This window comes from Oncorhynchus nerka, linkage group LG22, assembly GCF_034236695.1.
Source record: "Oncorhynchus nerka isolate Pitt River linkage group LG22, Oner_Uvic_2.0, whole genome shotgun sequence".
NCBI classification, from domain to species: domain Eukaryota; kingdom Metazoa; phylum Chordata; class Actinopteri; order Salmoniformes; family Salmonidae; genus Oncorhynchus; species Oncorhynchus nerka.
This window is the reverse complement of record NC_088417.1, coordinates 30474278-30486342: the sequence shown is the minus strand read 5'-3', so window position 1 is coordinate 30486342 and position 12065 is coordinate 30474278. Positions and strand designations below refer to the sequence as shown.

General features: G+C 45.0%; 1 protein-coding gene across 2 annotated transcripts in view; it reads right to left on the bottom strand.

Moving 5' to 3' along the window:
* Positions 1-12065, bottom strand: part of LOC115104519 (partitioning defective 3 homolog) — a 581101-nt gene that overhangs the window by 230399 nt on the left and 338637 nt on the right. For both annotated transcript variants that reach the window (XM_065007121.1, XM_065007122.1), the window contains exon 14: positions 5995-6154. In XM_065007121.1, the coding sequence (XP_064863193.1) occupies positions 5995-6154 (160 nt within the window). The remainder of the gene's footprint in view (positions 1-5994; positions 6155-12065) is intronic.

Below are 12065 nucleotides of genomic sequence, written 5' to 3'. Positions count from 1 at the left end.
ACGATCTTTGTCCCCACGAGCAGTTTTGGAAGAGTGGAGCAGTGGCTTCTTCCTTGCTGAGCGGCCTTTCAGGTTATGTCGATATAGGACTTGTTTTACTGTGGATATAGATACTTTTGTATCCGTTTCCTCCAGCATCTTCACAAGGTCCTTTGCTGTTGTTCTGGGATTGATTTGCACTTTTCGCACCAAAGTACGTTCATCTCTAGGAGACAGAAAGTGTCTCTTGTCTCCTGAGCGGTATGATGGCTGCGTCGTCCCATGGTGTTTATACTTGCGTGCTATTGTTTGTACAGATGAACGTAGTACCTACAGGCGTTTGGAAATTGCTCCCAATAATGAACCAGACTTGTCGAGGTATACAAAAAAAAATCTGAGGTCTCACCTGATGTCAAGCAAAGGGGCACTGAGTTTGAAGGTAGGCCTTGAAATACATCCACAGGTACACCTCCTATTGACTCAAATGATGTCAATTAGCCTATCAGAAGATTTTAAAGCCATGACATCCTTTTCTGGAATTTTCCAACCTGTTTAAAGGCACAGTCAACTTAGTGTATACAAACCTCTGACCTGCTAGAATTGTGATACAGTGAATTATATGTCAAATAATCTGTCTTTAAAACAATTTTAGGAAAAATTACTTGTGTCATGCACAAAGTAGATGTCCTAACCGACTTGCCAAAACTATTGTTTGTTAACAATAAATTTATGGAGTGGTTGAAAAGTGAATTTTAATGACTCCAACCTAAGTGTATGTAAACTTCCGACTTCAACTGTATGTACACTGAACAAAAATATGTGTGTTTGTCCCATGTTTCATGAGCTGAATTAAAAGATCCTAGAAATGTTCCATACGCACAAGAAGCTTATTTCTCTCAAAGGCTGTGCACACATTTGTTTACCTCCCTGTTAGTGAGCATTTCTCCTTTGCCAAGATGATCCATCCACCTGGACAGGTGTTGCATATCAAAAAGCTAATTAAACAGCATGAGCATTACACAGGTGCACCTTGCGCTGGGGATAATAAAAGGCCACTCTAAAATGTGCAGTTTTGTCACACAACAGAATGCCACAGATATCTCGAGTTTTGAGGGAACGTGCAATTGGCATGCTGACTGAAGGAATGTGCACCGGAGCTGTTGCCAGAGGGTTGAATGTTAATTTCTCTACCATAAGCCACCTCCAACATTGTTTTAGAGAATTTGGCAGTACATCCAACTGGCCTCACAACCGTAGACCACGCGTAACCACGCCAGCCCAGGACCTCCATATCCGGCTTCTTCACCTGCGGGATCTGGTCAGCTGATGAAACTGTGGGTTTGCACAACTGAAGAATTTCTGCTGTCAGAAACCGTCTCGGGGAAGCTCATCTGCGTGCTCGTCGTCCTCACCGGGGTCTGGTCCTGACTGCAGTTCTGAGTTGTAACCGACTACAGTGGGCAAATGCTCACCTTTGACGGCCACTTGCACGCTGGAGAAGTGTGCTCTTCATTGATGAATCCTTGTATTAACTGTACCAGGCAGATGGCAGACATTGTGTATGGTGTCATGTGAGTGAACAGTTTGCTGATGTCAACGTTGTGAACAAGGTGCCCGTACAGACAATGCCATTGCATTTCATTGATGGCAATTTGAATGCACAGAGATACCGTGACGAGATCCTGAGGCCCATTGTCGTGGCGTTAATCTGCCGCCATCACCTCATGTTTCAGCGTGATAATGCACGGCCCCATGTCACAAGGATCTGTGCACAATTCCTGAAAGCTGAAAATGTCCCAGTTCTTCCATGACCTGCAAACTCCAGCAATTTCACACAGCCATTGAAATGAGTGGGACAACATTCCAAAGGCCACAATCAACAGCCTGTTCAACTCTATGTGAAGATGTGTTGCGCTGCATGAGGCAAATGGTGGTCAAACCAGATGCTGACCGGTATTCTGATTCAGATTTTTTTAAGTGTCTGTGACCAACAGATGCATACCTGTATTCTCAGTCGTGTAAAATCCATAGACTAAGGCCTCATTTATTTATTTCAAGTGACTGATTTCCATATATGAACTGCCACTCAGTCAACTTTTTGAAATGGTTGCATGTTGCGTTTATATTGTTTTTGTTCAGTGTATATAGGGGGTGGCTACTTTGAAGAATCTCAAATATACTTGGTTACTACATGATTCCATATGTGTTATGTCATCGTTGTGATGTCTTCGCTATTATTCTACACTGTAGAAAATAGTAAAGCTAAAGAAAAACCCTTGAATGAGTAGGTGTGTCCAAACTTTTGACTGGTACTGTATGTCTGTTTACGGCCTTAATAGTGAAGCCATGCTTTCATTCCAGGCTCTAGAGACCAGTCATCATGCTGTTAATCACACACCAGTAGCTATATTCATACTGAGGAGGTGACCTTGCTGTGTAGGTTCTCAGCATCTGTCCTCTTACATGACTGTCATACGAGACAGACCAGGCAATAGGTCTCCTCCCATGCTAACATAACATGGGACTGAGATAACTATTCTACAATACACGGTCACCTCTATATCTGTGTGAGAACATGTTTAAAAGGTCCTCAGCGGTCAGTGTGAGGAATACCTGGGTCGTGTTCATTAGGACACACAGCGTAAAACGTTGTGTACGGAAAAGGAACATTTGCGTTCCTGATTGGACAAGTCCAGGTAGTCCCTCCTTGTTTTAGTCCATTTTCTTCCTTTTGGTGCCTATTGAACATGACCCTGCTGTCCGACACACAGAGTTTCATACACTCGTCGTTATTGATTTCAGTTTCAATCCAAGTCGAAGAAGTAAACACCAGTCACATTAGCAAGAGGTCTGTCTTTCAGACTGGCAGCAAGAGGTGCCTAACAATCATCTGCATCATTAAGCTTTTTTATTCTGAAGGTGTTTTTCTACAATGACTGTAGCCGTAATTCACCGACAAAACACGCCGGTCGATGCATGAACACTACAATAGAAAAACTGTCTGGAAACAAACAGAGAAAGAAGAGAGAGAAGTATCTGGCACTCTCTCCCTGAGAAATTAGTCGAGATGGAGATCTGAAGGTTTGTCAAGCCAGCATGCCAATAACATCGGCCCCAAATCACCCCCTCTAACTTCCACTAACTTTTCAACTTCCCTCATTTGCCACACTCTCACTCACACTCACAGGAGGGAAAGCTGCTTTTTGGCACGGTAGAAGTTTTTAGAATTCCACAACCATTGTTTAGTTCTAGAAACTGTTTGTGATCACAGTGGCATTCTGAAAGGCTGTGTCAGTGCCTGTCTCATAATAAGGCATCTGTGGCAACCAAAGTCAGCGTAGGAGGAGGGGAGAAATGAGTGGGAGAGAGGAAACGAGGGAGGAATGAGAGACATAAGAGCAGAGGGGAAGAGAGGAGCAGGGCCTATTGAGCTAGAGGTTTAATTAGCCATCAGATGGCTTTGACACCTTCTCTGATCTCCAGCGAGAAGGAGTTCATTGGCAGAGTGGCACTGCTACTACTAGATAACATGGAGATGAGAGAGCACTGCTACTGTAGACAACATGGAGATGAGAGAGCAATGCTACTGTAGACAACATGGAGATGAGAGAGCACTGCTATTGTAGACAATATGGAGATGAGAGTACTGCTACTGTAGACAACATGGAGATGAGAGAGCACTGCTACTGTAGACAACATGGAGATGAGAGAGCACTGCTACTGTAGACAACATGGAGATGAGAGAGCACTGCTATTGTAGACAATATGGAGATGAGAGAGCACTGCTACTGTAGACAACATGGAGATGAGAGAGCACTGCTACTGTAGACAACATGGAGATGAGAGAGCACTGCTACTGTAGACAACATGGAGATGAGAGAGCACTGCTACTGTAGACAACATGGAGATGAGAGAGCACTGCTACTGTAGACAATATGGAGATGAGAGAGCACTGCTACTGTAGACAACATGGAGATATGGAGATGAGAGAGCACTGCTACTGTAGACAACATGGAGATGAGAGAGCACTGCTATTGTAGACAATATGGAGATGAGAGTACTGCTACTGTAGACAATATGGAGATGAGAGAGCACTGCTACTGTAGACAACATGGAGATATGGAGATGAGAGAGCACTGCTACTGTAGACAACATGGAGATGAGAGAGCACTGCTACTGTAGACAATATGGAGATGAGAGAGCACTGCTATTGTAGACAATATGGAGATGAGAGTACTGCTACTGTAGACAATATGGAGATGAGAGAGCACTGCTACTGTAGACAACATGGAGATATGGAGATGAGAGAGCACTGCTACTGTAGACAACATGGAGATGAGAGAGCACTGCTACTGTAGACAATATGGAGATGAGAGAGCACTGCTATTGTAGACAATATGGAGATGAAGAGCACTGCTATGGAGAACATGGAGATGAGAGAGCACTGCTACTGTAGACAACATGGAGATGCTACTGTAGACAATATGGAGATGAGAGAGCACTGCTACTGTAGACAACATGGAGATATGGAGATGAGAGAGCACTGCTACTGTAGACAACATGGAGATGAGAGAGCACTGCTACTGTAGACAACATGGAGATGAGAGAGCACTGCTACTGTAGACAACATGGAGATGAGAGAGCACTGCTACTGTAGACAACATGGAGATGAGAGAGCACTGCTACTGTAGACAACATGGAGATGAGAGCACTGCTACTGTAGACAATATGGAGATGAGAGAGCACTGCTACTGTAGACAACATGGAGATGAGAGAGCACTGCTACTGTAGACAACATGGAGATGAGAGAGCACTGCTACTGTAGACAACATGGAGATGAGAGAGCACTGCTACTGTAGACAACATGGAGATGAGAGAGCACTGCTACTGTAGACAACATGGAGATGAGAGAGCACTGCTACTGTAGACAACATGGAGATGAGAGAGCACTGCTACTATAGACAATTTGGAGATGAGAAAGCACTGCTACTATTGACAATATGGTGATGAGGAAGCTGGAAAAGCTAGGTCTACTCAGAGAAGAAGAAGGGATGAAAGATAGGGGATATTGAGAAAGGGGAAGAGAGGAGAGGAAGAAAAAGGAAGAGAGGAGAGGAATAGAGGGTGAGAGGAGAGAAATAGAGGGCAAAAGAGGAGAGGTAGAGAGGGGGAGTGAGGAGAGGTAGAGAGGGGGAGTGAGGAGAGGAAGAGCGGGGAGAGAGGAGAGGAAGAGCGGGGGGAGAGGGAGGAAGGGGAAAAGAGGAGAGGAAGAGAGGGGGAGAGAGAAAAGGAAGAGAGGGAAAGAGAGGAGAGGTAGAGGAAGAGAGGGTGAGAAGTAAGGAAGAGAGGGGAGAGATTAGAGAAAGGAGAGCGGAGAGAGAGGAGAGGAAGAGAGGAGGAGAGAGCAGAGGAAGAGAGCGGAAGAGAGGAGAGGCTGGAGTAGCTAGGTCTAACTCAGAGGGGAGGACAGGAAATGGGAGAGAAGGAAGAGAGAGGGGGTAATGGTGGGTAGTGGGGGTGTAGTGTGGAGTGTGAAGAGGTGGGGTCAGGTGGGGGTGTCAGGCTCCTCCAGCTGTGTCAAAACGTGGCTCCATGGTAGTGAGGTCGATACAGAGATGACAGGAGGTGACTGGTTAAGGACTGAATTGACTAGCAGAACTGGAGCTAAACTGGACCTGGAACGGAATGGGAATTGACCTGAGTGCAATCGTGCAGGTTGAGAGTGAAGGGGTGATGAACCAAAAATGACATTAACCCCCCTGATTATAATCAGGAGGTGATGGAGGGCTGAGGACGGGAGGGATGAGGAAGATGGAAGAGGTGTGAGGTCAGCTAACTCAGAGAAAAATAAATGCCGTCTCTCTCGCGACCTCACTTTCAATCAAGGTGCAATAATTAGAATGTTATCATAGAAGACATTCGGCCAACGGCAGTTTGCTTCAAAGACAAACATTATACCATGTAGTTTATACCAACGCATTTCTGCGAATACCACCAGGAGTTCAGGTGACTCACCCATCATGCGGGGTCCCATCATCACATTGCGTGGCGGCATGGAGGGCTGGTCGTCCATGCACTCTCTGGTCCCGAACATGGAGTGGGAGATGTGGCGCTCATGGTCGTCCAGAGGGTCTGTCAGAGGCTGCTCCTCCACCCGCGAGCTTCCTGGAACCTCCTAAAGAGGGACAGAGAGAGAAGAGAGGTCACTCAGTGGAGGGGAAAGAGAGAAGAACATCAAACCCTTGATGCAAAACCAAGTCTCAAGTCTCAAACAAGGTTCAGTCTGTCCACGGCCACTTCAAACATACAATACAATCTTTCACGGGTTTGCATGTAGGAACCAGTACCAAAGGCGGTTTCATCTTCCAGTCAACAGACAAGGCAGTGCTCCCAGTCAGATGAAGAGGCATAGATTTCCCATAGCTGTAAACACAGCTGCCTCATCCAGTGGGCCTCATTTAATGGCAAATGACTTTTGCTCGGTGGTCAATGTATTGCGACATTGATTATTGGGCGAACCGGCCACTCGATACACGTGTCACTTTTAACACAACCCTATTACTGAGTGACAGTTAAGAAATGACATTGTAGGGTTTTAGCTTGGACCTAATAAGAAAAACTAGACTTCATGAGTCTTGTGTTTCCAGTCATCAATGTTAGGGGGGAGTGGGGTAAGTTGAGAAACGTCATATATTCAGCATCACTCCGTCAATGGAAATACAGTATTCTTTCTAACAAAGATATCTGTATATATTTCAGAGTGTTGTGCATCCCTGGAAATAATCCTAATTCGTGTAAACATTACAGTTTTGAAAACATAGCTTGTCTAAACAAGTGGTCTCTTGGCTGGGTATGGGGTAAATTGAGTATAAACTGATGTATGGAACAATCTTAAAATGATCTACTTAGCATCATGAAACCTCTAACGTAATAGATTCATTTGACTTGGTGAAAATCCGTTTTTTTGGACCTAACTTGCTTACCACTTTTTCCATGTGGTTTCTTTCTTCACAGACTCCATGGAATGATGACCTCTTCCTAAATATGTGGTCAAATTAGACTTTTTGTGTATGGTTCCCTAAAAAAAAGGGAGCCTCAACTTATGCCTTTGGCTCAACTTACCCCACTCTCCCCTACAACCATTCTGTCCTTGTCAACAGGCTGTGTCCCAAATGGCTCCCTTTTCCGTATATAGTGTGTTACTGTTGATCAGGACCCATAGGGCTCTGGTCAAAAGTGGTGCACTATGTAGGGAATAGGGTGTCATTCAGAACACAAACAGTGTAAAACTGTACAGGCTATGGTGGGAATGTGCTGTGATGCATTATGGCCCCAGGGAATAAAATAACATTTCCCACAAACATATGAGAGAAGGAGAAAAAAGAGAGGGAGAAAATACTGTAGCATTGTTTGGCAGTCACCTGTGAGGGAACCACGTGCGACTGGTTAGAGAACAGAGCCGGTTCCAAAGACAACAGCCGGGCCCTGTTTCACCAACGCACACACACGCATGCGCAAACACACACAGAGTTGATTCTTTATGTCCAGGGAATACAGTACGAGTTGGCCCTCCAACAGATCTGTTACAGATTCATTCCAAGCAGAGAGAGAGAGCGAGAAAGAGAGAGAGAGAGAGACACACAGACAGAAGCGAGAGAGTGAAGCGAGAGAGCGAAGCGAGAGAGAGTGAGGCGAGTGAGTGAGAGAGAAGCAAGAGAGAGAAGCAAGAGAGAGAGACAGCAGGAGAGCACAAAAGAGAGAGGAACCAAGCTCTGAACTGACCCCAGACCTGCAAATATGGATGTATCATGACACAAAACTGACCACGGGCCAAAAGCAACAGAAACCAGAGAAGAGGAGATTCTTCAAGAAAACAAATAGAGAAACAAATGTGAGAGGATTGCAGAGGAAGAAAGCCCTGTGCTGTCTATAGGACCAGACCAGTGCCGTTGGGTCAGCTCTGTAGTCTGCTGGGGTAGCACAGCCGTGCCGGGTCTATATGGTGACGCATGGGTCAGGCGGGGGAAGAGACTTATCATGGTCGGTCTGTTTAATATAAATGAAGTTTAATGAAGTTGGGAGCTGAGGACTTTATCTAGCCTTGGCTTCATAAGCGCACAGCAAATGGAATGATTGGCGGCGGCGCGCAAAGGAAAGGGTTAACGCAATTACAATCCTTTCTAATAAAGCCCGGTCCAGGATGAATTGGACTCAAGAAGGTTTCACTGGTACAACAGAGGACGTATTGTATTGGTTTCACTCTCTTGTTTTTCTTATAAAAACACAGTCACAGGCTGAGAAAAGGGCCGACTTCTCAGAGCTAATGAATAACGTACGGACAGGCGTCATAGAGGACAGAGAGACTGAGAATTGATTAAACAGGCTTCATATGTACAGTAGCTAGTCTGGGGGGAGGTGCATGCGAGTGTGTCTGTCTGTCTGTCTGCGTGTGCGTGTGTGTGTGTGTGTGTGTGTGTGTGTGTGTGTGTGTGTGTGTGTGTGTGTGTGTGTGTGTGTGTGTGTACGTGCCTGCATAAAGGAGTCTGTGCACAAGTGTGTTTGTATGTGTATGTGTGAGGGGGAGTTTGAGTGAATGAGTAAACCAGTGTGCTTTTTAGTGGTATTACCAGCAGCTCTCACCATCTCTTAATCTCTCTTAATCTACTCATTTCCAGACTGGATTATCCGGCTGTGAAGGAAGGCTACTGATTCGCCCACAGAGAGCTTCGTCGGGAGTTCACCAAATTCCCACCGGATGACAGACAGAACACACATGCACAGACAGGGAAAAGTTGCCCCTTGATGACAAGGCAGCGTGTTACTCTAACGTCCTTGCCTGTACATGTATGGTTTTACGGTTAGCCCTTAGCCTGTTCATGTATGGTTTTACGGTTAGCCCTTAGCCTGTTCATGTATGGTTTTACGGTTAGCCCTTAGCCTGTTCATGTATGGTTTTACGGTTAGCCCTTAGCCTGTTCATGTATGGTTTTACGGTTAGCCCTTAGCCTGTTCATGTATGGTTTTACGGTTAGCCCTTAGCCTGTTCATGTATGGTTTTACGGTTAGCCCTTAGCCTGTTCATGTATGGTTTTACGGTTAGCCCTTAGCCTGTTCATGTATGGTTTTACGGTTAGCCCTTAGCCTGTTCATGTATGGTTTTACGGTTAGCCCTTAGCCTGTTCATGTATGGTTTTACGGTTAGCCCTTAGCCTGTTCATGTATTTTACGGTTTTAGCCTGTTCATGTTGGTTTTACGGTTAGCCCTTAGCCTGTTCATGTATGGTTTTACGGTTAGCCCTTAGCCTGTTCATGTATGGTTTTACGGTTAGCCCTTAGCCTGTTCATGTATGGTTTTACGGTTAGCCCTTAGCCTGTTCATGTATGGTTTTACGGTTAGCCCTTAGCCTGTTCATGTATGGTTTTTGTACCTGTTCATGTTAGCCCTTAGCCTGTTCATGTATGGTTTTTAGCCCTTAGCCTGTTCATGCCCTTAGCCTGTTCATGTATGGTTTTACGGTTAGCCCTTAGCCTGTTCATGTATGGTTTTACGGTTAGCCCTTAGCCTGTTCATGTATGGTTTTACGGTTAGCCCTTAGCCTGTTCATGTGGCCATCATCCAGTCAACTTTACCCATTGATGCTGTTAGTAATTACAGTCTTTAAACTGCAGCATCCTGCCCACCTTTGGACCAACCAACCAACACACCTACCAACCTAAGTCTCCAGTGGCTACCTCCGTCTCATTAGCTTCCCCTCATCCCTTCATCTGCCTCAAGCCTTATCCTCCCAGGTGTTCCCTCTCTCCATTTCTACCTCTGCTGCATTCAATACCACTGCCCGTGTTTCCAGGAGATTGCCATCCCCCTGTCTGTATTGATTGTAAACATTGTACTGTATGTGACTATAGCTGGGTACAAGTTGTCAGAGAGCGAGTTTAAGGGAAATAAATAGTGTTCAGGTGGTATGAAAAGTTGTATACATGTCTTAAAAATAAAATATACATTTGTGTGTGTGTGCGTGTGCGTGTGTGTTCAAAGTGATCATGGTAAAGAATTAATAGAATAACCCCTTTTGAGTTCATACGGAACTGAAATGAGCTGAACTGAGAGCTAATATAACACGTTACCCAAACAGTCCACCATTGCACTCAGCTACACCACTAAACCACCTGATTCAATAAATTATTCTCTGAATTGGACCAATTGAGTTTCCGTCGCTGGTCCTAAATGAGTTAGTCTGCTGGTACCAGCTGCAGTTGAATGGCCCTGCAGGAGGTGCAGAGTTGTGTTTCTGTAGTTCCACTATCTACTTTCCCACATTTACCCAGTTCATAATAAAGAGTAATCTCCCATCATGCAACACTCCCTCCCTTCTCTTCCTGTTATCCTCCAACATGAATCATTCTGATCTACTATGACATCACGCTAAGTGGTTGTCATGATCCCCATGTCATCATCTAATGGGGCCTCAATCCCTCCCCATAACATTACATTACAGCGTTAAGGGAGAGGTCAGACGCAAATCTAACTCTCTTTTTCTTTCCAATTCTTTCTCTACCTCCATCTCTCTATATCCCCCCCCTCTTTTCTTTGGGGAACGCATCTAAATGCATTAGTGTCGTAAGACTGTGTCCCCATCCCCATCCGCAGCGGATGGACGGTCAGCTCAATGCTAATAAAACCATAGTTTACTGTGCCAGGCAGATTCAGGCTGATTGATCTCTCTCTGTAGCCATATTGATCAAGCCTGCTCTCCTCTTGTCTACAGGGCCGCGGTTCTTCTGTTAGCCAAGCCACCTCCTTCACAATGTCAACTCACATCAACGATCTTGTGCTGAATCCCATCTGGACATGTCTGGACAGTCATTGGTATGCAGAAAGGGGCAGTTCATGTCCTGTTACGTAAAGGGCCCTTTTCCATTAGCTCCCCTCTTCAATGTAAGCTCAAATGTATTCTGTTCAGTATCTGTAATACACAGCAACATGGTGGAAGGAACAGGGCTTCTTCAGCAGGTATCCTGTCCTCTATTTCTTCATGTATGACATGAAGCCACATGATAGGAGCAGAGTAGCTAGGTCTCCCATTCTACCCTGATGTGGTGGGGCTGCATTCAAAATGGCATCCTATTCCCTTTATAGTGCGCTGTATGTAGAATAGGGTGCCATTTGGGATGCACACTTGCTGTACTGTAGCTCATCTATAATGCAGAGGGCATCTGAATCCTCCCATTATCAGATGATGGCCCAGTGCTTCCCAGTGGACCTGACTGGTCTTGACCAGTAAGTGAAGCTCCTCATAGCCTTCAAAAGGTAGAGAGGCCAAAGCTTTGTCCAATGCTTTGTAGACGGACTCATTTGGTGTACAATCCTAACTGATTTAATGTTCAATGGGGCACACGTTAACAAAACAATGATCTTAGTTAAGTTCAGCTAGTGCTTCCTTGATTCTCTCCCTTTCAAAATACATATATTTTTTTAAAGAAAATCATTTTGTGCTTACTCAACATGACTCAGCTTACAGAGGGTGTGGGGTATAGCCTAGCGATTACCCACAATGCGTCACTCAGGTCGTTTGAATAGAATAGGCCAGTGTAGCAGTTTCTTCCTCCAAATGATATTTACATAATTGAGAGAAAGAGTAGTGTTTCCGAAAGGCTTTCATGTGGTCAAGAGAAGGAAATGTTTTACATATATTTTTTTATGTTCTGCCTCCAGGGACACTGGACTCTGCTGAGACACGCAGAAACTAAAGGAAGTGAAAGTTGGAAATAGAAATATCTTCATTTCAATAAATGAAATGAAACAATTGGGGAGAGAGGGTAGAGTAGCATCCTAAGGCTGTATGTTCCACTTCATGAATTTACATAAGCAGCACGTCCCATTCTGTGGGCATGCCTATTTTAAATACTGCAGTTTAAAAATAGTACAATATGGATGGTACCGTAAGTAAAACGAAGCACAGAGCAGAACAGGTGAGATGTAGAGAACATATTGTTAACATAATATGAAGGCTGCCTTAATTCTAAAAGTGTGCTGGTCAGGGCAGGTCCTGGCCGTTCTGCCGCCACAGGCGAGGCCAAAAAATGGC